The sequence below is a fragment of the Chiloscyllium plagiosum genome, chromosome 35 (assembly GCF_004010195.1).
Source record: "Chiloscyllium plagiosum isolate BGI_BamShark_2017 chromosome 35, ASM401019v2, whole genome shotgun sequence".
NCBI classification, from domain to species: domain Eukaryota; kingdom Metazoa; phylum Chordata; class Chondrichthyes; order Orectolobiformes; family Hemiscylliidae; genus Chiloscyllium; species Chiloscyllium plagiosum.
This window is the reverse complement of record NC_057744.1, coordinates 38,821,150-38,848,366: the sequence shown is the minus strand read 5'-3', so window position 1 is coordinate 38,848,366 and position 27,217 is coordinate 38,821,150. Positions and strand designations below refer to the sequence as shown.

General features: G+C 42.5%; 1 protein-coding gene across 3 annotated transcripts in view; it reads right to left on the bottom strand.

Annotated features, from left to right (window-relative positions):
- aplp2 (amyloid beta (A4) precursor-like protein 2) overlaps nt 1–27,217 on the bottom strand; it is a 223,482-nt gene that overhangs the window by 57,452 nt on the left and 138,813 nt on the right. For all 3 annotated transcript variants that reach the window (XM_043676955.1, XM_043676956.1, XM_043676957.1), the window contains 3 exons: nt 20,794–20,952; nt 4,725–4,853; nt 1,941–2,040 (listed from right to left, as the gene is read on the bottom strand). In XM_043676955.1, the coding sequence (XP_043532890.1) occupies nt 1,941–2,040; nt 4,725–4,853; nt 20,794–20,952 (388 nt within the window). The remainder of the gene's footprint in view (nt 1–1,940; nt 2,041–4,724; nt 4,854–20,793; nt 20,953–27,217) is intronic.

Sequence of the window (27,217 nt, the reverse complement as noted above, 5' to 3'; positions counted from 1 at the left end):
TCATTGCTATGATATCCCAGTCCTATGTTCCTAACCATGCCCCGAGTTCATCTGCCTTCCCTGTTAGGACCCTTGCATTGAAATAAATGCAGTTTAATTTATTAGTCCTACCTTGTCCCTACCTGCCCTGACTGTTTGACTCACTTCTGTTCTCAGCTGTACTGGTCTCAGATCGATCTCTTTCCTCATTATCTCCCTGGGTCCCCCACCCCCCACCTTACTAGTTTAAATCCTCCCAAGCAGTTCTAGCAAATTTCCCTGCCAGTATATTAGTCCCCTTCCAATTTAGGTGCAATCCGTCCTTCTTGTACAGGTCACTTCTACCCCAAAAGAGATTCCAATGATCCAAAAATGTGAATCCTTCTCCCATACACCCGCTCCTCAGCCATGCATTCATCTGCTCTATCCTCCTATGAGTCTAAGAGTTGTTACAGTATTTGAGCTGCCCCATCTAGCTGAAGCATGACATCCTTACTTTTGTGTTCAATTCCTCTTGTGATAATGCAGTATTCCATTAGCCTTCTAAATCACTTTATGTACCTGCACATTAACTTTTGGCGACTCATGCACTAGAACACTTCAAAGCACAAGGCAATTCTGCAGTTACGCTCTGTTATAAACAACAGAACTTTTTGATTCTTCCAGGTAAATTGAACTTCATATTTCTCACATTATACTCCATCTGCTGGATTTTTGCCCGCTTTGCCTTTTTTTTTCAGTTTGCATCTTTGTTGTGTTATTCTACAACATTCTTTTTGTCATAAACCAAAAGTTAAGCTCAGAAACTGAATCCAATTCCAGCACAGCATCTCACTCTAGAAAGGATATCAAGGTCTTTGGAAGGGTACAGTGCCCAGAGTGACAGTAATGATGAGGGTTGTCATAATTTTGACATTGATATTAAATTTCCCTATCTGCTTGAAGTAGATAATTTACAAATAATTGAAGACTCTCACCATTGTTTTGCTTGAGTAAATAAGGAGAAACTGCTTCCAGTGGCTGAAGAAACATTAACCAATGGAGACAGATTTCAGAAAATGGACCAAAACGTTAGATATTTGTATAAAGTGATTTACATTCATTTGAAATGTTCTGCCTGTTCTGAAATGTGGTGCAGAATCAATACTAACTGAGGGGAACAGGATAATTGACAAGGAAATAGCAGACCTAAATTTCCAAATGGTAAAATCACTTGTTTCTTGTTGTTTCAAAGCATAAAGATAATTATAGGCTAAGAATATGAATAAATTTAACAAGCGCACACGTATTGGTATTTCAATCACCCTCAGTTTTTGTCTTGCGAAGATCAAATCTTAATCAACTTGAAGATGCATAGAACCATAAGGTAGAGTTACACAGCATCTTACTGGCTGACAACAGGATGATATTCAATTAGTGTGAAAATGAATCCTATTAAATGGTAATACATAAATACCCATGGATGTAAGATTTGCTGTTAATTTGCTGTACTTTCCCAATACAGACATCTTAATACCATCCTATTACTACTTGCTGAAATCCATCATCATCATTGAGAAAAGGGAGCTCTGCCGAACTCCAAAGGTTTTGCCAGGAGATTCATGAAAGTTGTCACAAAATTTCCCTTCATAAAGGGGCAAAAAGTGGCTGAGGGTTTCAAGTTAGGAACTGGCAAATAGCAAATCACAACAGGAGATTATGGGTAGTCACATGGATCAAAGTTCAAGGCTACCAATTAAAAAGTTACGGATTAGTTCTCAGCTCAGCGAAGCACCTCCTTTAGTTTCGAAACTACCAAAAAGTGCTGCAATAACTATAAGAAACAACTAAGACTGTGTCAAGACTGGTGCACACCAGTACCAATCTGTATTGAGAGAGTAATTGAAATATTTTTCTACACTGTAAGCGTTCCCAAGCTATCAAACAAAAACAGGTGATTATGCTGCAGGCCTTGTACCCACCAATCTCATCTTGGATTTCCTCAGCAACAAATGGCACCTGGTAAAGCAGAGACAGGCTCTGGTTCATCCGCTCCTCGATAACACGGAGGTGGGTCACCACCTAGACGTGAAAGACAATCATATTAAGCTTTTCAAAATGTGCTTGCACATCATGAAATCATGAAATCCAAATACAGATAGTTCTCAGAGAAAGCATGATTTGATTATAATGTCACTGAAGAATTAGGTAACGGTATTTTCGAGAATGCTTACCTGTTTGCAAAAGCGCAATTTCAGAGGAGATCGTTTCACATGCTCCATTCTGTGCGTGTGTTGACGACAATGCCAAAGTCTCTACGCCATTCTGTGCATGCGCAAATATCAGCGCCAAAGTCTCCACGCGCCTCTGCACACGCGCCGATGCCAGCGCCAAAGTCCCCGTGCCATTTTGCGCATGTGCTGATATCGACGCCAAAGTCTCCAAGCCGCTCTGCACATGCGCCGCCAAAGTCTCTGTGCTGTTCTGTATATGCACCAATGTCAGTGACAAAGTCTCTGTGCCATTCTGCGCATGCACCAATATCAGCACCGAAGTCTCCGTGCCATTCTGCATATGCGCCAATGTCAGTGACAAAGTCTGCATGCCATTCCATGCATGCGCTGATGTCTCCGCGTCATTCTGCACATGCAACCTTGTCAGCACCATTGTCTCTGTGCCGTTCTGTGCATGCGCCATCATCAGCGCCATTGCATCTGTGTCATTCTGCGCATGCGCCAATGTCAGCAATAAAGTCTCCGTGCCGTTCTACACATGCGCTGATGTCAAACAGCTTCATCTCAAAAATTAAACTAATGGATATTCATTGCTCTCCCTCTGAGATAAGAATATTCTTATTTAATTCCTGTACATTTCCTGCAGGGCTGCATTACTCTTATACATGCCATTTGTCCTTCTAAAATGTTCTTGTATCTGCATATCACACAATCTGAACCAACCCGCAAGGAACAGTCTAAAGACAATCAACCACAACTATCCACTTCTGCAATCACAAGTGAACCCGACGGTCGTGATGATGACAACTCTCGGTCCCTGCATTAACAATATTTTTCCAATGTAATGTGTTAAATATATATTTGTTTCGTTAACAAATATGACACAAACCTTCATTCAGGCTATGCTATAATTTGTGTTGGGCTTTTGGGTGATCTTTGAGTGATCGTGTGTCTTATTTTCTGGGTCTATTCTCACTTTTCCCATAGGCCCATTATTTTTATTAAGCAATTTTGTATTAGATTAGATTACTTTACAGTGTGGAAACAGGCCCTTCGGCCCAACAAGTCCACACCGACCTGCCGAAGTGCAACCCACCCATACCCCTACATTTACCCCTTACCTAACACTACGGGCAATTTAGCATGGTCAATTCACCTGACCTGCGCATCTTTGGACTGTGGGAGGAAACCGGAGCACCCGGAGGAAACCCACGCAGACACGGGGAGAACGTGCAAACTCCACACAGTCAGTTGCCCGAGGCGGGAAATGAACCCGGGTCTCAGGCGCTGTGAGGCAGCAGTGCTAACCACTGTGCCACCGTGCCGCCCACAACGCATGGTTTAAGCATGGTTTCATTGGAATGCAACTACAGTGACATAGGAGAACTACCTGTATGATCAATCACAGCATCAAGACAATTTCAGTTTTCACGGTGATTGGCTCACTTTCATCTTTAAGTCAGACAGTGTGGATTCAAGTTCCACTTCACACATGAGACAAATCTAGAACAAAGTGCCAGCATTGTAATTGCTGTGCTGGAGGTGTCATCCTTTGGATAATTTCATGAATACTGGAGAGATCTGCATGTGTTTGAGCTAGAATATCTCTTAACATCCACAGCCAAAGATGAATGCTATTTGTCCCACTCTAGTGTGTTCCATCTTGCGAATTGTTCTGGTAATAGAACAGTTGCTGCGTCTTGAAATACAATATTGATGTGAAGTCTTAGACACGTCAGATTAAAATCTCCATTTATCACTTTAATGAGCTCCTGCTAAGCTTATACAAGACACTTGCTAGGCCTCAGCTGGAACTGTTCTTTTGTTCTGGGCACACATTAAGAGGATATCAACTAGTTGGAGAGTACACAGAAGAGGTTTACAAGAATGGCTCCTGGATAAGAATAGCTTTGAGGTTGGGAGTATTCCCTTTGGTGAGTGGAAGCTTAAGAGATCAGATAAAAGTTCTCAAAATCATGAGAGGTTTGGATAGAGTAGATAAGGGTAGGGAGAAAGTGTTCCTGCTTATAAAAGGATCAAGAACAAGAGGGCACAGAATTCAAGTATCACAGTATTAAAGGGTCAAATGTGATGAGCAAAAATACCCTTTCATGTAATGAGTGGTTCAGGTCTGGATGGCAGATTCACTTTAGGCATTCAAGTGGGCATTGGATGATTATCTGGATAAAAATAATGTGCAACAGGTCTGGGGAAAGACAGGAGATTAGTAGCAAGGTAAAATGCTCAAAGAATCACCGCTGACACAAAAACAAAACAATGGGCAGAATGGTCTCTTTCTGAGAATATTACTGTATATTTGTAGGTTTACTTTAAAAAAACATATTTAACCTTGGAGTTATTTTACTATATTTAATTTGAAAATCTGAAACTATTCCGGCCTCAGGATAGCTCGCATTTGAAGCCTGTGCCTCAGGAGCATCCTAGAGATGAACCAGACACTGAGCAGAAAAAGATTTCCTTGTCATTTGGTAACAGCAGCATTTAATCTGTGTTTCATAACATTTCACTCACCTGTGATTTCATCTGTGCTGCTTTCTCTGGATCTACAGCCATGACATGCTGATAGTGTCGAAGAGTGTGCTGCCGATCTTTCTGCTCTGCACGGATATAGCGCTTCAGGGCCTGCAGGATCCGATGAGGCTACAAACAAAGAAATTTAAAAATATGAGTGTCCATCAGAAGGCCAGGATTGAAATGTTGAAATGTCGACATTAACAAATTCTATTCTTCAACAGAATTCCCATTTTTCTCTTTTGCATTTACTTTCTACGCTTTTATAAGACCAGAAGACATAGGAGCAGAAAATAGGCCATTCAGCCCATCGAAACTGCTCCGCCATTCAATTATGGCTGAGAAGTTTCTCAAACCCATCGTCCTGCTTTCTCCCCTTAACCCTTGATACATAAGAACCTATTCTCAGTCTTAAATATACTCAATGACCTCCAGTGGTACCACAGCCTTCAGCGGTAATGAATTCCACAGATTCACCACTCTCTGGCTAAAAAAGTTTCTCCTCATTGCCGTTCTAAAAGGTCTTCCCTTTAAAGGTGCCCTCAGGTCCTAGTATTTCCTAACAATGGAAACATCTTCCTAACATCTACTCTGTCCAGGCATTCAGTATTCTATAAGTTTCAATTATAGAATTGAAACTCATCCTTCTAAACTCCATCGAGTATTGACCCAGAGTCCTCAAACATTCTTCATGTGTTAAGCTTTTCATTCCTGGGATCATTCTCATGAACCTTCTCTGAACATACTCCAGGGCCAGTACATCTGTCCTGAGATACGGGGCCCAAAACTGCGCACAACATTCCAAAAATAGTCTGACCAGAGCCTTTTCCAGCCTCAGAAGTACATTCCTGCTTTTATATTCAAGTCCTCTCAAAATAAATACAATCATTGCATCTGCCTTCCTTACTCATGACTGCAGTTTACCTGGAGAGAATCCTTGACGAGAACTCCCACTTCAGACTTTTGAATTTTCTCCCCATTTACAAAATAATTTATGCCTTTATTCTTCCTACCAAAGCGCATTACCTTATTTGGAAAACTGTCAACTTTAACTTCTCCAAGCGATCACTAAACAATACTGGCCTGAGACACGTCATGTTTCTCAATCCACAAATTCTGCCTCATCTGCTGAGTACTTGCAGCAGCTTGTCTGATTTTAGCTTTCCAACATAAGCATGGTTTTGAATTTAATAAAGTTATCTGCAACTGATCAAATGTCAGCTCACACTCTGAGCAGCAAAGCAAATTACTCTCAACCTCACATCTCTGGACCTTTGGCTCAGTTTTGGAACATTTGCCTTCACTATGAGGCCAAGTTGCTGAATGTATTGAAGAAAGAGATAGGTTTTTAAGGGAATCAGGGTTATGGGGAGAAAGGAGGAGATGGTGTTGAGAAACATATCAGCCACAATCAAATGACGGAGCAGACTCGATGGGCCAAATGGCCTAACTCTGCTCCTAACTCTACAATGTTACCATAATGAGCTCCATTTCACAGATTGGTCTTTTCACTAACGACTCAACATGAAGTCAAGATGCTTTCCAATCCCTACATCAATCACTGTTTTATTTTGTCACTGATTTTATGGAAGGAACGGAGGTAAATCTGAAGTCAAAATATAAATCCGTGTTCAGCACAGTGCACAGGAAGAGTGGGAAGTTGACAAGGAGAATGAAATCAGATTTTGCTCAAAGAGGGGCAAACAGATCATTAAACAAATGAAGTAAAGATATCAAAGAAGAGGAAGCAGCAGAGATTACAGCCAACATGGGAGTAATGGCAAACATAAAATAGAAAAGGAAGGCAATGAGAGAAGTAATACGGTAGGGAGAAAGGAAAAGAGGTGGGGAAGAAAACGAAGCCAGGTGGAAAATGGAAGACAATATCTTTTTCAAAGAACTTTGCAAATTCATGTGTCTTGGTTAAGGTGGAAGCAAGTAGCAGCAAATAGGCACAATTTTCACAACTGGCAACTGTAGCAAGCAGTGTACACCATGCTATCAGTCCAAGATCAAATCAAAGATCTGAATGAACAAACAGTGGAACAAGGCCCAATCTGCAGCACCAAGATCATTATTTATTACCTTGCTATTACTTGCCTCTTGCTGCCACGCTCAGCCTATAGCTGTAGACATCCTACACCAGAATCAGATATATGCCCCAAGCTCTTTTTCATGGCCAGGAATTGGAAGAGACCTTTACTCAGAATGACTTGGAAACAGTACGACACAAGTATTTCAACCCAGAATTCTTGATCTTTTGCATTTTGTCTGTGACCATAATATTCAAAAGCTGAATTTTACTGGTAAAATCACCTGAAACAGTACAACTACAGGATTATTTGGAGCTATTTCCCTGGTTGATACCAACTTAGAGCAGTCAATTCTGGGTATTCTAAAGGTGCCTTCTGAATGAGGTATAGCTGAAAATCCTAACCATTTTTTCAATTGGAGCATGCATTAACAGCAATATTATTTAGACGTTAGAAATTAGATAACTGCTCTCCTGATGATACCTAAATTGCCAACTGTCCTTCATCTGGGAACAGGCACTCCGGATAGAGGTCTTTCTTACTTTTAAGACATGCAAAATTAATTTATTATTCCTCAGAAGTCATCAACTTGAACTCATTAAAAGTACATGGGAAATTGTGGTTACCCAGCCTTGCTGGCTTATTTTATTTCACACAAGAAAGATTGTGTATGAGAAAGGGAGGGATTCATTAGATCTAAGTTATGAGCATGAAATAGCCAAATCAATACCTCAAGCCTGCTCCCACATTCAATAAGATTTCAAATAATCAGACTGTGCCTGCAACTTCACATTCAAAATTACCCAAATGCATCAACTCCCTTGTTAGTCAAGAATCTACCTCTGCCTTAAAAATGTACAATCAACCTGCCTCACTACATACTGAGGAGGAGATCAGAAACCCTCTGACCTTCAAAGAAAACAAATCCTGCCTCATAAATGGGAGACCGCTTATATTTTAACTGTGACTTCTTGTTCCAGCAAGGGAAAGCAACTTATCAGAGTCCAACCTGTCAAGTTCCTTCAGAATGTTGTATGTTGCAATAAGGTCACAACGCATTCTTCTCCACTCCAATGGATGAGGTCCAGCTGTCCAGGAGGAAAGATATTACCCCCATCCCAGATTTCAATTCAGGAACTTTCTCTGAATTGTTTCAAATCAATTTACATCCATTCTTATATAAGGAAACAAAAACTGAAAACAGTACTACAGATGTAGTTTTAGCAATGCTGTTAGGCACCTGCAGCAAACAGTGGCACAGTGGTTAGCACTGCTGCCTCACGGCACCAGAGACCCGGGTTCAATTCCCGCCTCAGGTGACTGACTGTGTGGAGTTTGCACGTTCTCCCCGTATCTGCGTGGGTTTCCTCCGGGTGCTCCGGTTTCCTCCCACATCACAAAGATGTGCAGGTCAGGTGAATTGGCCATGCTAAATTGCCCGTAGTGTTAGGTAAGGGGTAAATGTAGGGGTATGGGTGGGTTGCCCTTCGGCGGGTCGGTGTGGACTTGTTGAGCCGAAGGGCCTGTTTCCACACTGTAAGTAATCTAATCTAATCTAATCCAATTCCTCTTGACATATTCCATTCCCCCAAACATATCATTTCCCCTTTCTGTTATTTGCTTTACCTGCATACTAATTTTCTGCAATCTCTCTCCATTTAAATAGCATATTGCTGTTGTTTTCTCCCTGCCAAAGTAGACAAGCTCAATTTCCAACACTGTACTCCAGCTGCCAAAGTAATCTATCTGTATCGCTTTATAGAACACAGGAAAGTACAGCACAGAACAGGCCCTTTGACCCACGATGTTGTGCTGAGATTTAATCCTAATGTAAAATATAGTAACTTAACCTACATATCCCTCAACTCACTGCTTTCTATGTGCATGTCCAGCAGTCGCTTAAGTGTCCCTAAGGACTTTGCTTCCACCACCACAGCTGGCAACGCATTCCATGCATTCATAACTCTCTGCATAAGGAACCAACCTCTGACGTCTCCTTCATATTTTCATCCTAATATCTTCAAACTATAACATCTCGTACCAGTCCATCCTGCCTTGGGGAAAAGTCTCTGGCTATTGATTCTATCTATTCCTCTCATTATTTTTGACACCTCGATCAGGTCTCCCCTCTTCCTCCTTCTCTCCAGAGAGAAAAGTCCAAGCTTATTCAACCTTTCTTCATATGGCAAGCCCTCCAGTCCAGGCAGCATCCTGGTAAACCTTCTTTGCACCCTCTCCAAAGCCTCTGTATCTTTCCTATAGTAGGGTGACCAGAAGTGGACACAATATTCCAAGCGTGGTCTCACCAGGGACTTGTAGAGCTGTAGCAAAACCTCACGGCTCTTAAACTCGATCCCCCTGTTAATGAAAGCCAAAACACCATATGCTTTCTGAACAACCCTATCCACTTGGGTGTCAACTTTGAGGGATCTATGTACTTGCACACCTAGATCCCTCTGTTCCTCCACACTGCCAAGAATCCTGTCTTTCATCCTATATTCAGCATTCAAGTTCCACCTTCCAAAATGCATCACTTTGCATTTATCCAGGTTGAACTCCACCCGCCATTTCTCAGCCCAGCTCTGCATCCTGTCTATGTCGCGCTGCAGTAGCCCTCTATACCATCGACGACATCTCTAACCTTTGTGTCATCTGCAAATTTACTTAACCATCCCTCAACCTCCTCATCCAAGTCATTTATAAAAACTACAAAGAGCAGAGTCCCAAGAATAGAGCCCTGCGGGACCCCACTCAACACTGACCTCCAAGCAGAGTACTTTCCATCTACAACCACTCTCTACCTTCTGTGAGTCAGTCAATTCTGAATCCAGATAGCCAAATCTCCCTGTATCCCATACCTCCTAGCTTTTTGAATGAGCCTACCATGGGGAACCCTATCAAATGCCTTGCTAAAGTCCATATACACCACATCTACTGTTTGACCGTCATCGACCTGTCTTGACACCTCCTCAAAGAACACAATAAGATTTGTGAGGCATGACCTGCCCCTCACAAAGCCATGCTGATTGCCTTTACTTACACTATGCTTTGCCAAACAGTCATAAATCCTATCCCTCAGTGTTCTTTCCAAAACTTTACTGACCACAGACGTAAGACTGACTGGTCTGTAATTGCCAGGGATTTCCTTATTACCCTTCTTGAAAAGAGGAACAACATTCGCCTCCTCCCAATCCGCCGGTACGACTCCCGTGGAGAGTGAGGAGGCAAAGATCTTCTCCAGTGGCTTAGCAATCTCCTTTCTCGCTTCCCGGAGCAGCCTAGGATAAATCTGGTCTGGCCCTGGGGACTTATCAATCTTAATGTTTTCCAAAATTTCTAGCACGTCGACTTCATCAATCTTGATCTGGTCAAGATGTATCCCAGCTCCTCTAAGTTTTCATTTACAACAAGTTCCCTTTCCTTGGTGAAAACCGAAGTATAAAACTCATTTAGGGCTTCCCTTATCTGCTCAGACTCCACGCTCCATGCTCTTATTCCTCATGTATGAGTAAAATGCCTTTCGGTTCTCCCTAATCCTTCTTGCCAAGCCTTTTTTTTGCCCCCTCCTGGCTCTCCTCAGTCCATTTCTTAGCTCCTTTCTAGCAAGCCTGTAATCCTCTAAAGCTGTGCTAGATCCTTGCTTCCTCCACCTTACGTAAGCTGCCTTCTTTCTTTTGATGAGAAGTTCCTCTGTTCTCGTCATCCAAGGTTTCTTAATCTTATCCCCTCTTACCTGTCTCAGAGGAACAAATTTGTGCATCACTCGCAACAACTGCTCCTTAAATAGTCTCCAGTGTCTGCTGTGCCCTGTGGAACAATTGCTCCCAGTCTGTACTTCCCAACTCTTGTCTGATAGAGTCATAATTTCCTTTTCCCCAATAAAATATCTTCCCTCGGTAACTGCTCCTTTCAGTCTCCAAGGCTATGCTAAATGTGAGACAGTTGTGATCGCTTTCACCAAAGTGCTCTCCCACCGTGAGATCTGACACCTGTCCTGGCTTGTTGCTGAGCCCCAAATCCAAAATGGCCTCTCCCCTCATCGGTCTGTCTACATACTGAGTAAGGTATTCCTGATGAAGGGCTTTTGCTCGAAACGTTGATTTTACTGCTCCTCGGATGCTGCCTGAACTGCTGTGCTTTTCCAGCACCACTCTAATCTAGACTGTGGTTTCCAGCATCTGCAGTCATTGTTTTTGCCTACATACTGAGTAAGGAAACCCTCCTGAACACATCTGACAAAAATGGCTCCATCCAAACCATCTGCACTTAGGAGGTTCCAGTCGATATTGGGAAAGTTGAAATCACCCATAACAACCATCCTGCATGGTTCCATTCAAGCAAGCTTTGCAGACACATTATGGGCTTTTCAACCTAGTTTCCCTTTTACTTTTGTAAGGTCAGAAAATTTACAACAATGCAATCAGTTCCTTCATCTGAATTATTCGTATCTATTTTATTCTCTGATGGGATGTGGGTGTGGGTGTTACTGGCTGGCCCTAGTTCTTTTGAGAAGGTGCTGGTGAGCTGCCTTCTTAAACTGCCGCAGTCCATGTGCCGTAGGTAGACCTGCAATGCTGTTAGGGAGGGAATTCCAGACTGACCCAACCTAAGGTCAGCCAGTAAGGTCAGCCTATTTAAGGATCTTTGGCAAATTTATACAGTCCACATTGCTGCTACTGAGTGTTTGTTGGTGGTAGATGCAGTGGAGACTTCAGGACATGGTTCCATTCAAGCGAGCTGCTTTGTGCCAGATGGTGTCAAACTTCTTGACGGTTATTGGAGCTGCACCAATTTAGATAACTGGGCAGCATTCCAACTTGTGTCGTCTAGATGATGGACAGGGAGTAACAAGGTGAATACTTGCTAAAGTACTCATAGCTTATGAGCTGGTCGTGTAGCTACTGTGTTTATGCTGCGAGTCCATACGCTCATAGAAAGGCCAATAGGATGTTGATAGGGGGGAATTCAGTGACAGTAATGCCAATGAATTGTTACTTTTGAGTCATAGATTCGTTCGTCGAGCCAGTGTGGTTATCTGCAGACGTTTCATCGCCTCGCCAGGTGACATGTATTCGTTTTAAAATAGTTACAGAGAAGGATAGGCCTAGTCTACAAATTAAAGTTCTCAACTGGAGCAAGGTGAATTTTGATGCTATTAGGCAGAAACTTTCTAAAGTTGATTGCGGGAGGCTATTCGCAGGTGAGGGGATGTCTGGCAAGTGGGAGGCTTTCAAAAGTGAGATAAGAGATCGGGGCCCGAATGTTCCTGTCACTATGTAGGGTAAGGCTCGCCGGAGCAGGGAACACTGGATGGCAGATATTGAGGTTCTTATCAAGAAAAAGGCGGCAGGTATCAGGTATAGACAGCTGAAGTCAAATCAATCCCTCGAGTATAGGAGGTATAGCAGTACACTTAAGAGGGAAATCAGGAGGATAAAAAGGAGACATGAAAAGCTTTGGCAGATAGGGTAAAAGAGAATCCAAAGAGATTCTACAATTCCATTAAGGGTAAAAGAATAACTTGGGAGAGAATAGGGCCTCTCAAAAATCAACAAGGTTGTCTATGTTTGGAGTCACAAGATATGGGTGAGAGCCTAAACGAATATTTCTTGTCAGTATTTACCAACGAGAAAGACTTGAAAGCTAAGGAACCCAAGGAAAAAAGTAGTAATGTCTTGGAAAAAATCCACATTACAGCAGAGGAGGAGCTGGAGGTCTTAAAATGAATAAAGGTAGATAAATCCCCAGGACCTGATCAAGTTGGAGGCTGAGGTATAACCTTAGAGGTTGATAAAATCACAAGGGGTATGGATAGGGTGAATTGCCAAGGTATTTTTCTCCAGCATAGTGGCATCCAAAACTAGAGGGCACAGGTTTAAGGTGAGAGGAAGGGACCTAGGGACAACGTTTTCACACACAGGGTGGTGCATGTATGGAATAGGCCAACAGAGGAGGAGACTGGTATAATTACAACATTTAAAAAGCATCCGATTGTGTACACGAATAGGAAGAGTTTAGAGTGAAATGAGCCAAATGCTGGCAATTGGAACTACATTAATTTAGGATATCTGGTTAGCATGGATGAGTTGGAACAAAGTGTTTGTTTCTGTACTGTACAGCTCTATGAGTCTATGAAGAGTAAACCAAGAGATTGTGGAAAGCTAGGGAAGATTTTGCGGGGTCGCTGATTTGCATCAACAGCCACAGGTCAGGTGCTGGAAGATTGGAGGGTGGCTAATTTTGTGTCATTATTAAAGAAAGGTTGCACGGGAAAAACTATAGACCAGTGAGCTTAATGTCAGTGGTGGGTAAGTTGTAGGGAGCGATTCTGAGAGACAGGATCTAGATGCATTTGGAAAGGCAAGGATTGATTACGGATAGTCAGCATGGCTTTGTGCCCGAGAAACAGTGTCTCAAAAATCTGATTGAATTTTTTGAATAGATAACCAAGATAGATAGATGAAGGCAGAGTGGTAGGCATTTTCAACAAGGAATTTAGCAAGACCTTCAACAAGGTCCACGTAGTCTTATTAATTTTTAAATAGTTATGGAGAGGAACAAAACTGGTCCACAGGTTCAAGTTCTAAACTGGGTCAAGGAGAATTTTGATGAAATTAGACAGAAGCTTGTAGGAATTGATTAAAGTGGTTTGTAGGCAGGCAAAGGGATCTCCGGCAAGCCTTTATAAGTAAGATAGCTAGAGTTCAAGGTCTATATGTTCCTGTGAGGGTGAAAGGCAAGGTTGACAGGAATAGAGAACCCTGGATGACAAGAGATATTGAGGCTTTGACCAGAAAAGAGGAGGTGGTATGGCTCAGGTACAGGCAGCTGGGATCACGGGAATTCCTGGAGGTATACAGGATTTTACAGGAGGGGGAAATCAGGAGGGCGATAAGGGGGCACGAGATAGTCTTGGCTGAGAAGATTAGGGTGAATCCCAAGAGGTTCTTTTAGTATATCAAAGGAAAAAGAATAACTAGAAAAAGAATAGGACCCTTCAAGGCCAAAGTGAACATGTACGTATAGAACAGCAAGAGATGGGTGAGATCTTCAATGAATATGTATCCTGTGTTTACTATGGAGAAAGACATGAAGACTTGGGGAGGATATTGGTGATATCTTGGGGACAGTCCATATCGCAGTCAAGGTGGTGTTGGATGTATTAGAATTTATGAAGGTGGATAAGTCTCCTGGTACTGACCAGACATATCCAACAGCACTGCAAGAGGCCAGAGCAGAAATTGCAGGGGCTCCAGCTGATATTTTTGCATCATCGTTAGCCAAGGGTGAGGTCCCAGAAGACTGGAGGGTAGCGAACGTTTTGTCCTTACTCAAGAAGAGCTGCACAGAAAAACCTGGAAACTGTAGACCAGGAAGCCTAACTTCTGTGGTAGGTATGTTAGTTAAGAATATTCTGAGAGATAAGACATACATGCATTTGGAAAGACAGGGTTGATTAGGAACAATTAGCACGGATTTGTGGGTCAGAGATCACGCTTCACAAATTCTTTAGAGTTCTCTGATGAAGTGACTAAGAAGGTTGACGAAGAAAGGGCGGTAGATGTGGTCTGTATGGATTTCAGTAAGGCCTTTGATAAGGTTCCACTTGGTACACTGCTCTTGAAGGTTAGGTCACATGGATTCCAGGGAGACATGGCAAATTGGGTACAAACTTGGCATGATGGTAAAAAGCAGAGGGTAACAGTGGAAGGATGCTTGTCCGACTGGAGGAATGTGACTCAGTGGAGTGCCTCAGGGATCGGTGCTGGGTCCATTACTGTTTGTAATCTATATCAATGATTTGGATGAGTATGTAAGTTTGCAGATGACACCAAAGTAGGTAGTATCGGGCCAGTGAGGAATATTATCAGAAATTGCAGCAGGTCCTTGGCAGCACGATGGCTCAGTGGTTAGCACTGCAGCCTCACAGCAGCAGGGTCCCACGTTCGATTCCAGCCTCGGGTAACCGTCTATGTGGAGTTTGCACATTCTCCGTGTCTGCGTGGGTTTCCTCTCACAATCTTCGAGGAGAAAGTGAGGGCTGCAGATGCTGGAGATCACAGCTGAAAATGTGTTGCTGGAAAAGCCCTTCCTGAAGAAGGGCTTATGCCCAAAACGTCGATTCTCCTGTTCCTTGGATGCTGCCTGACCTGCTGCGCTTTTCCAGCAACACATTTTCAGCTCTTCCTCCCACAGTCCAAAGATGTGCAGGTCAGGTGAATTGGCCATGCTAAACTGCCCATAGTGTTAGGTGCATTAGTCAGAGGGAAATGGGTCTGGGTGGGTTACTCTTCAGAGGGTCGGTGTGGATTGGTTAGGCCGAAGGGCCTGTTTCTACACTGTACGAATCCATTTGGGGAAGTGGGCTGAGAAATGGCAAATGAAGTTTAATAAGTGTGAGGTCTTGTATTTTGGGAAGTCAAATCAAGGTAGGAGATTCATGGCGAATGAGAGCACCTGAAGAGTGTGGTGGAACAAAAGGCCCTTCGAGTTCAGGTGCACAGTTCTCTGAAACTGGAGCCACAGGTAGACAGGAAAGTGAAGACAACTTTTGGCACACTGGCCTTCATCAGTCAGGGCACTGAGTACAGAAGTTGGGAAGTTATGTTGTAGTTATATAGGACATTGGTGAAGCCATACTTGGAATATTGTTTTCAGTTTCAGTCACCTTGCGATAGGAATGATGTTATTAAACTGGAAAGAGTGCAAAAGAAATTTACAAGGACTTGAGGGTCTGAGTTAAACAGGAGAGGTTGGACAAGCAAGGATTTTGTTTCTTTAGAGTGTAGGAGACTAAGGGGGAATCTCATAGAAGCATACAAGATCATGCAAGGGTAGGGCCGATCAGGCATAGTGGAGGGAACTTGCACCTGGAGTTGGAGAAAGTAGGAGAGGCCCTTAATGAATACTTTGCTTCAGTATTCACACGTGAGAGGGATTTTGACGTTTCTGAAGACAGCGTAGAACAGACTGATATGAGAGAACAGGTTGATGTTAGGAAGGACAATTTGCTGAAAATTTTGAAAAACATAAGGACAGATAAATTCCCTGGGCCAGACAAGATGTACACTAGGTTACTACAGGAAGCGAGAGAAGAGATTGCTGCACCTTTGGCGATGATCTTTGCATCCTCACTGTCTACTTGGATAGTGCCAGAGAGTTGGAGGGTGGCAAACGTTATTCCCTTGTTCAAGGAAATAGGGATAATCCTAGGAATTACAGAGCTTAAGTCAGTGGTGGACAAAGTATTGGAGGGGATTCGGAGATACAGGATTTATGATTACTTAGAAAACCGTAGTTTGACTAGAGATAGTCAGCATGGCTTTGAGAGGGGCAGGTCATGCCTCACAAACCATATTGAATTCTTTGAGGATGTGACAAAACACTATGATGAAGGTAGAGCAGTGGATATAGTGTACATGGATTTTAGCAAGATGCTTGATAAGGTTCCCCATGGGAGGCTCATACAGAAAGTAAGGAGGCATGAGATACAGGGAAACGTATTTGTCTGGATACAAAACTGGCTGGCCCAAAGACGACAGAGAGTGGTGGTAGATGGAAAGTATTCAGCCTGGAGCTCAGTGACTAGTGGTGTTCTGCAGGGATCAGTACAGCGTTCTCTGCCCTTTGTGATTTTTATAAATGACTTGGATGAGGAAGTGGAAGGGTGGGTTAGTATGCTTTTGATGACATGAAGGTTGGTGAAGTTGTGGGTAATGTAGTGGCTGTTGTAGGTTGCAACAAGATATCGAGAAGATGCAGAACTGGGCTGACAATTGGCAGATGGAGTTCAACCTGGAGAAGTGTGAAGTCATTCACTTTTGAATGCGGAATACAGGGTCAAAGGCAGGATTCTTGGCAGTGTGGAGGAGCAGAGGGACCTTCGGGTCCATACCCACAGATCCCTTAAAGTTGCCACGGAAGTTGACAGGGTTGTTAAGAAGGACTGGTATATTGGCTTTCATTAGCTGGGGGATTGAGTTGAAGCGCCACAAGGTTATGCTGCAGCTCTATACAGTCCTGGTTAGACCACACATGGGATATTGCATTCTGTTCTGGTCACCTCATTATAGGAAAGATGTGGAAGCTTTCGAGAGGATGCAAAGGAAATTTAGCAGGATGCTGCCTGGACTGGAGGACATGTCTTATAAAGAAAAGTCGAGGGAGCTAGGGCCTTTCTCACTGGATTAAAGGAGGGGGAGAAGTGACTTGATACATGTGTACAAGATAATGAGAGGCATAGATAGAGTGGATAGCCAGAGAATTTTTACCAGAGTGGAAATGTCTATCACAATGGGGCATAATGTTAAGGAAATTTGAGGAAGGTTTAGGTGAGATGTCAGAGGTAGGTTCTTTACATAGAGAGTGGTGGGTGTGTGGAATGCACTGTCAGCAGTGGTAGTAGAGTCGACATTTAAGCAACTCTTGGATAGGCACGTGGAAGTACGTATAATGAAGTGTATGTAGGTGAGTCTGATCTTAGAGTAGGATACAAGGTCGGCACAACATTGAGGGCCAAAGGGTCTGTACTGTGCTGTACTGTCCTATTTTGTATGAGAGGAATGGTATGATTGCACTCAAGTCTGTTTCTGAGGGTTGGGGAATTGAGGAAGAGAGGGCACCTGTTTAAAGTTAGAGAGAAAAAGAATACAAGGGAACCTGCGGGACGATTTCTATACACAGAGGGTAATATGCATATGGAATGAGCTGCCAGCGAAAGTGGTTGAGACAGGTACATTAAAACATTTAAAAGGCCCTTTCGCCCAAACTGGTCCAAAATGTCCATCAACACCAACCCCATTTCCCTGCACTTTGCCCATATTCTTCTAATCCTTTCCTATCCATGAATTTGTCCAAATGCCTTTTAAATGTTTTGTAATGAACTCACCTCAATCACTTCCTCTGGCAGCTCATTCCCTTTGCATTCCATCCTGTGTAAAAAATTTGCCCCTCAGATTTCCTTTTATTCTTTACTGTCCAACCTTAATCTGATGCCCTCTAGTCCTACATTCCTCAAGCCTGGGAAAAAGATTGAGTGCATTCACCCTACCCATGCCTCTCGTGGTTTTATACACCTCTATAAGGTCTCCCCATTAGTCTCCTGAGCGCGAAAGAAAAAAGTCCTCGCTTGTCCAGCCTTTCCCTATAACTCAGACCGTTGAGTCCTGGCAACATCCTTGTAAATTTCTTCTGCACTCTTTCCAATTTAATAACATCCTTCTTATAATAACATCCTTCTTATAATAACATCCTTCTTATAATAACATCCTTCTTATAGCAAGGTGATCAAAACTGAACAGAAGACTCCAAATGCAGCCTCCCCAACGTGCTGTATAAGTGCAACATAACATAGGGCTCAGTGACCCTCCTACAGAACCATTCTGAAAAAGAGTCAGTGAGCCTGAAACGTCAACCCTGATTCCCCTCCACGGATGCTGCAGGACCTGCTGAGATTTTCAAGCACTTTCTGCTTTTGTTTCAATTTTACACATTGATGGGTATCATAGAATCCCTACAGTATGGAAAAAGGTCACTCGGCTCAACAAGTCCACACTGACCCTCCGAAGAGTAACCCACCCAGACCCATACCCTATTACTCTACATTTACCCCTAACTAATGCACCTTACCTGCTCATCTTTGGATTGTGGAAGGAAATCGGAGCGTCTGGAGGAAACCTATGCAGACACTGGGAGACTGTGCAAACTCCACACAGTCACCAGAGGCTGGAATTGAACCCGGGTCCTGATACTGTGAGGTAGCAGTACTAACCACTTAGCCACCGTGCCACCCCAAGATGCTAGTGGTGTAGCTGTAATAGAACAGCTTGGCTAAGGTGTGACCAATTCTGAAGAAGAGATCTTCAGCAAAATCAGTGGAGTATTTTCAGGTGCCATAGCCTTTGCAATATCCAGTACCTCCAACCTTTTTTTTTAATGTCACATGGAGTGAGTTCAATTGACTGAATTGTCCTGTGATTCTAGGGAAATCAGGAAGTGGAGATCGAACCAACGGTTCTGGCTGAAGATTGTGATGAATTCTTCTGCTTTAATCTTTGCACTGATGTATTAGTCTTTTCTCTCATTGAGGATGGGGATATTTGTTCAGTGGCCTCCTCCAGTGAGTTGTTTCATTATCCACCATCATTCATGACTGGATGTAGCAGAAATGTAGAATTAAGATCTGATAATTTTATTTTCCTCACTCATGGATCATGGGCCTCACTGCATTTATGGGCCAGCATTTGTTGCCCGTCCTTACCACCACCTTCTCAAGAATGGCTAAGTTGTCTTCTTGAACCACTGCAGTCCAAGTGCTGTAGGTAGACTCACAATGTCCTTTGGGAGGCAATTCCAGGATTTTGACCCAGCTACAATGAAGGAACAGTCATATATTTCCAACTCAGGATGGTGACAGGTTTGGATAAGAACTTGCAGCCCTTGACTTTCTAGATCAAAGTTATCATGGGTTTAGAAAGTGCTGTCCAAAGATCTGTGCTGATTTTCTGCAGTTCATCTTATAGGTAATACACAATACCACTATTAGCGTAAGCTGTGGGAACACTCTGTCTATAAATCGCTCCTTATGCCATTTGTCACGCAGGCACTTTCACCAGGTTGACTCTTCATCTTTAGGTATACCTTGGATTGCTCCTTCATTGTCCACTGAACCGGAGAATACACCTGGTTTGATGGTAACGGCTGCGTAGTGATAATGCAAGTTGAAGATTGTCTACTGCTGTTGATGGCTCACAGCCTCACATGGATGCCCATTCATGACGTGTGAGATCTTTTCGAAGTCTGTCCCATTTAGCATTGTGACAGTGCCACACAATACCATGAAGGGTATTAACAATGAAGGTGGGACTTTGTCCACAAGGACAGTGCGGCAGTCACTCTTACTGATACTGTCATGGACAGATGAATCCCGCAGCAGGGGACAGAGGTTTGAATCTTATCATGCAAATGGCGGAATTTGAACTTAATTTTTAAAATATCTTGAATTAAGAATTTAATGATGAAAATGGTGTATCAATAGTCGTAAAAAATCATCCAGTTCACTAATATCCTTCAAGGAAGGAAATCTGCCATCCTCACATCATCCAGCTGACAAGCCATAGAAATGTACTTGACTCAAGTGAAATCCCACAACTCACTCCGAAATCTCCTAGCAAGCCACTCAGTTGTATTAATCGTTACAAAGTCTGAACAAAGAAATGAACCCAGAAGGACCAACTAGCATTGGAAATAACAACTGCAAAAACAGCCCTGAAAACCCTGCAAATTCCACATCAGTAACACCTGGGAGCTAGTGGGAGAGTTGTCTCACACAACAGCCAACAGCCTGACAGTCAAATGCATGGAAAAGTATCTTACAATGTCCCAGGCACCACCATTAACATCCCTGGATGCATGCAGGGCAGTCCCAGAAGTGGCAGCACAGCAGCAAACAGTCCAAAGAAGTTGCTCTGTGAATCCTCAACATTGACTCCAGACCCCATGAAGTCTCATGACATCAGGTTAAACATGGGCAAGGAAATCTCCTGCTGATTACCACCGACTCCTCCATGTTGAACAATAATTTTCAGGAGCACTGAGGGTGGCAACGGTGCAAAATGTACTCTAGGCAGGGGACTTTAATATCCATCACAAAGAATGGCTCAGCAGCAGTACTACTGTGGGGTCTTAAAGGACATAGCTGCTAGACAATACTGATCAATAACTGATGTCCCAACATTGATTCCTGAAGTACATTATTTACCACAGCCTGCCATCCCAAAAATTAACCTTAATGCTTCACCTGCTTCTGATTAGCCAATCAATCCTCTATCCATAATACACAACCCCAAGACCTTGAGCGCTTATGTTGCACAGCATTCTTTGATATGGCACTTTGTCAAAAGCCTTTTAGAAATCTAAGAATGCTACATCCACTAGTTCCCTTTAATTATGTTGTCTGTTGTTTTCTCATGAACATATTCTTATTTTAAACTCTCTATCCTAAATTCTATCAAGAACTAAAAGCAATGAGTACTTACACGTGGTGGATCTGCTTGTAATGCAGAGAGGTAGTTCTCCAAAGCAACACGACGACGATCATTGAGCAAAGCTTCTACACGAGCAAGATGTGTCTCAACCAATTGCAACTTCTCAGTGGCTGCCTCTTCCTCTAGAGCCTCAACCATACTCTGGAAATGCTGAACAGTAAGAAAAGCTCATTAGCATATTGTATAGCATACCCAATTCCTACCAAAGATCTATTTACTTCTCCAAAGTAGCAGTCAGGTACAATTACTAATATAAAAATCAAACTATATCAAACTTGACAGTGGACAAAGAAGAACACACAGTTAATAGTTTAATGGTTATGTCAGTTGTAGTTCAATAACACTCATGTTAAAAGATTCTGCTTAAATTCTCACTTCAGAGAATCCACTAAGCTGACAGTCTAGAGCAGTACTGAAACAGTCACTATTGAAGGGTGATGTCTTTCAGCTGAGATGATAACTGAGCTCCACCTGCCCTTGCAGGTGGATGTAAAATTCCACAGCATTATTTCAAAGATGACAAGGGGAAGCTTCCTCCAGTGTCCTGGCTATGTCTATTCTCTAACCAACATCACTACACCAGATATTCATTGTATAATTGCTAGTAATGGCACACTGTGTGGCAAACTGGCCGTTACATGTATTGACTTATACTGGGACATGCTTTCATTCTATGTAAATGGACCATTGGTTCCTTCAGAGATGTCTTGGTCTGAATGAAGATGGGAGTAAGTTAACAGTTTCTTCAGATATGTACATGGATCTAAAAGAACTCACACACAAAGAAAAAAAAACTAAGATTTTAGCTGTCCAGTGCGAATGTCCTATATTCAACATTGTAATCATAATCATATATACAGATAACACATTGTAGCCACTTGTGTCCCCTTTGTGATCATAACATAAGAGCAGTAGACCTTAAGCTATTTCTCCATTTAATGAGATCAGCATTGATCTAAGATCTAAATTAATATACCTTAACACTGTTCGATAACAAAAAGTTGTCATCTTGGATTTAAAATTTAAAATTAATCAACATCAATTGCCATTTTCAAAAAATGTTCAAAATTGAAATCACCATTTTTTGTGAAATTAGTAATTCCTAATTTTGTTCCCAAACGATCAAATAGGAAAGTGAGAATTTAGTGTTAGACCAGACAAAGATTCATCTGCCAGTAGACAGTTTCTGTCCATCTACCCTAACTTGTGTCCATAATATCTTGAAAGCTGAAATATTTGAAAGCTTTAAATCTTAACTTAACCTGCAAAATTCATGAAATACAATGCTAGTTTTTCCATGCTTTTGTTGGAAGTTAACTCTTGGAGTTTAGCTACCATTCTGATAGTGTGTCTAACTTTAGGAACAATGCTTTGTATAAAATGCTTTGGAATTACTACTCGTACCCAAAGTAGTAAAAGTATGCTATTTATGACTTTGGACAGTGAGAAGGGAGAAGACAGAAGAAAGAAAAGCAGTTGATAGAAAATTTATTCTCAGGACATGGGCATTACGAGCATGGCCAAAATCACTGGCCCTTGAGAAAACAGCAATGAGCTGTCTCCTTGAACGACTGCAATCCATGGGTTGCAGGGACACCCATAATGCTCTTAGGAAGAGAGTTCCACAAATTTGAACCAACGACAGCAAAGCAATGGTGATATAATTCCAAATCAGGGTGGTGTGTAATTTGAAAGGGAAGTTGTCGGTGGTGGTATTCACATACATCTGCTGTCTTTGACCTTCCAGCTGGGGGAGGCTGCAGGTTTGAAAGGTGCTGTTGAGTAAGTTATTGTAATGCATCTTGCAAATGATGTACACTACTACTGCTCTGTAATGAAGGAGGAATGACCATTCAAAATTGTGGATGGAGTGTCAATGTTTGTCTTGCATGGTACCAAACCTGAAGTGCTGTAGGAACTGCACCAGGCAAACTGATGATGCTTCATTACATTTTTTAGATTAGATTAGATTACTTAGTGTGGAAACAGGCCCTTCGGCCCAACAAGTCCACACCGCCCCGCCGAAGCGCAACCCACCCATACCCCTTACCTAACACTACAGGCAATTTAGCATGGTCAATTCACCTGACCTGCACATCTTTGTGATGTGGGAGAAAACCGGAGCACCCGGAGGAAACCCACGCAGACACGGGGAGAACGTGCAAACTCCACACAGTCAGTCGCCTGAGGCGGGAATTGAACCCGGGTCTCTGGCGCTGAGAGGCAGCAGTGCTAATCACTGTGCCACCGTGCCGCCCATTTGTGGCTGCGTCTTGAAAATGGTTGACAGACTGCAGGGATAGGTGGTGAGTTACTTATCACTGAATTGCTAGCCTTTGATCTGGTTTTGTAGCCACGGTATGTATATGGGTGGTCCAGTTCAGTTTCTGTTTAATGGTAACCCCTCAGGATGTTATACATGGGGGAGTTCAGCAATAGTTAGATTCCCTCTTTTTGCAGATGGTCATTGCCTGGCAAATGATTACACTGAAGAGGGTTCAGAGGAGATTCACCTGGATGTTGTCTGAGATGAAAAGTCTGAGGTATGAGAAGACAATGGACGGACTGGCTTTGTTTTCTTAGCAGAAGAGGAAGTTGGGGGGGGAATCTAATTGAAGTATACAAAATTATGAGAGGCTTGGACAGAGTAGACTGTGAGAATCTCTTTCCCATGGCAGACATGCCAAAGACCAGAGGGCATAGGGTAGCGTGAGGAATAAGTGATTTAAAGATCTGAGAAAAACGTTTTTTCAGCCAGGTGGTAGAAATGTGGAGTGTGGTGCTGAAAGTGTGGTGGAGGCAAGTATTCTCATAACTTTTAAGTAGTACCTGGATGAGTTCTTATAATGCCAGGGCATTATAGGCTATGAACTAAGTGTAGGTGGATGAAGGTAAAGGTGTTGATGTGGTATGTATGGATTTCAGTAAGGTGTTTGATAAGGTGCCCCACGGTAGGCTATTGCACAAAATATGGAGGCATGGGATTGAGGGTGATTTAGTGGTTCGGATCAGAAATTGACTAGCTGAAAGAAGACAAAGGGTGGTGATTGATGGGAAATGTTCATCCTGGACTTCAGTTCCTCGTATTGTAACACAAGGATCTGTTTTGGGGCCACTGCTATTTGTCATTTTTATAAACGACTTGGATGAGGGCGGAGAAGCTGGGTTAGTAAATATGCAGACGACACGAAGATCAGTACAGTTGTGGATAGTGCCGAAGGATGTTGGTTACAGATAGATAACATAGATAAGCTGCAGAGCTGGGCTGAGAGATGGCAAATGGAGTTTAATGCAGAAAAGTGAGAGGTGATTGACTTTGGAATGAGTAACAGGAATGCAGAGTAATGGGCGAATGGTAAGATTCTTGGTAATGTAGATGAGCAGAAAGATCTTGGTGTCCATTTACACAGATCCCTGAAAGTTGCCACCCAGGTTGATAGGGTTGTTAAGAAGGCATATGGTGTATTTGTTTTTATTAGTAGAGGGATCGAGATTCGGAACCAAAAGGTCATGCTGCAGCTGTACAAAACTCTAGTGCAGCAGAGTATTGTCACCGCGTTATAGGAAGGATGTGGAAGTGCTGGAAATGGTTCAGAGGAGATTTACTAGGATGTTGCCTAGTATGGAGGGAAGGTGTTACGAGGAAAGGCTGAGGCACGGGAGGCTTTGTTAATTGTGGGGGGAGGGGGGGTGGGGGGAGGAGGTTGAGCGCTGACTTAATCAAGACATATAAAATAATCAGAGGGTTAGATAGGGTGGACAGTGAGAGCCTTTTTCCTCAGATGGTGATGGCTAGCACAAGGGGATATAGCTTCAAATTGAGGGCTGATAGATATAGGACCGATGTCAGAGGTAGTTTCTTTACTCAGAATAGTAGAGGCATGGAACGCACTGCCTACAACAGTTGTAGATTTGCCAACTTTACAGACATGTAAATGGTCATTGGATAGGCACATGGTTGAGAATGGAATAGTGTAGGTTAGATGGGCTTCATATTTGTTTCACAAGGCGGAGCAATATCGAGGGCCAAAGGGCCTGTACTGTGCTGCACTGTAATGTTCTATAGATTGTAAACATTACAGCTAGACCTTTCAAGGCTGAATATAAAAACTCTCTCAACACACACACACACGTAAAAGTTTGCAACTATTAGTATTATGGACCAGACCAAACCCCCTCAAAATATACCAAGAAGATAGACCCTAATGTTTGTCTTATTTCAAAGCCAGATGATGCGTTCCAGACACAATTCAATTGGTCAAGCTACCAGTCTTGCAGCAAAACACACTTTATTCCTAAACTATAGCTAAAATACAAAAGAAAGAAGAAATTGAAGATGTTACCTCGTAGGGTGATGAAACGTCTGGAAAAAACCTTCCAGCTCAGCGAGCAAACCTACATCCAGAACCTCAACCTGAGCTACAAATCTTCTCAACACTTGCTAATGGCATCATGGTTGGCACCAATGCGGTAGGTGAAAGAGCTTGTTCCTGCACTGTGGCATACTGTTCTAATTTCTATGACGCTTGCAGCAATTCTGAGGACACTCCCTCCCAGCCTGTTTCCTATAAGGAATTCTATTCCATTCCTCCATTCCAACAATGGCAGAACCTATATTTCTGCTTGAACTATATCTTAACTTCCTGAAACTGTGCCTCCGTTGTGGTTAATCATGTTCACTACATTTCCTGCAATTATTCTTGATACCCCTTCTGTCCAAGCACATAAATATCTAGTTAAACTCATCCGTGATAGTGAGAACTCCGATATTCCTCCTAAAATTACAACTTTCACCACCTGGTAAAAAAAGGGCAGTGGATGCATAGGAATACTGCCACCTTCAAGTTCTCCCTCCAAGATGCACATCATCCTGATTTCAAAATATTTCATTATTCCTTCATGACTTCTGTATTCTGGATATACAAAAGATCCATAAGCACATGACAGTTCAGGAACATCTTTACTATGTGGACTGCAGAAATTCAGAAGGTGGCTCCATTACTATCTTGTCAAGTGTACCTATGGATAGTCAATGAGTTCCAACTTCACCCAAGTCCACATTTCTCTTCTTCAGTCCTAAAACGTTCACTTTTATCCTTAAAAGGCTCTGGCTCTGGACTCCTCCACCATTGGAAATATTTGCCTGCTTGTGTAGTCCTGTTAGAATTTTATAGATTTCTGAGATCCCTCCTTGTTCTTCAAAACTCCAGTGAATATAATCCTCAGTGATTCAATCTCTCCTCATACATCAGTCCTGCTATCACAGGAAACAGTTTAGTAAACCTTTACTGAACTTGCTTCAGAGCAAAAACATCCTTCCTCAGATGAGACCAAAACTGCATACAATATTCCATGTGTGGTCTCACCAAAGTCCTGTATAATTACAGAAGTGAGAAACTTTTTTCTGTGCTCCAGCCCACTCACTATGAAGGCCAATACACAGGGCTTGCCTACTTGACTGTCTGCAACAACTGTGTTACTTTCAGCCACTGATACACGTGGACATAAATGTCTCATTAAGCATTCTCCTCTCTCAATTTATAGCCTTTCAAATAATAATCTGCCTTCCTATTTTTGCTATCAAAGTGGATAACCTCACATTTAGATTAGATTACATTAGATTACATTACAGTGTGGAAACAGGCCCTTCGACCCAACAAGTCCACACCGTGAACCTGGGTCTCTGGCGCTGTGAAGCAGCAGTGCTAACCACTGTGCCACCGTGCCGCCCATTTAACTAAAATATACTGCTTCTGCCATGCATTCACCCACTCACTCAGCCTGTCCAAATCACACTGCAACATCTCTGTCATTCTCACAACTCATTCTTCATCCAGCTTGAGGTCATTTTCAAATTTTGAAATGTTAGACATAGTTCCCTTATTTTAATCATATACATGGCGTGAGAGTAGCTAGGGTCTTTGTACCAATCCTTGCAGTACCCTACTAATCACTGTTTGCCATTAGAAAAAGACCCAGTTATTCCTCCACTTTGCTTCCTGCCTGCTGAGGTATATTCTATCCATCTTAATACACTGGCATCAATCCCGTGTGCTTTAATTTTACATATTAATTTCTTATGTGGGACTATGTCAAAAGCCTTCTGAAAGTCCAAATAAACTGCATCCACTGGCTGCCCTGATCAATTATGAGAGATATGAGAGTTCAAAGAAAGTATGTTCCTGTTAAGACAAGGCTGGTAAGTGTAGGGAATGCTGCATGATGAGAGAAATTGAGATTTTGGTCAAGAATAAGGTGATATATGTCAGGTGTAGACAGCAGGGATTGAGTGAATCCTGAGAAAAGTATACTTCTATTTGCTTTACACTCAAGAGGGAAATCAGGAGGGCACAAAGAGGATATGGGATAACTTTGACAAATAGGATTAAGGAAAATCCAAAGGGATTCTACAAAT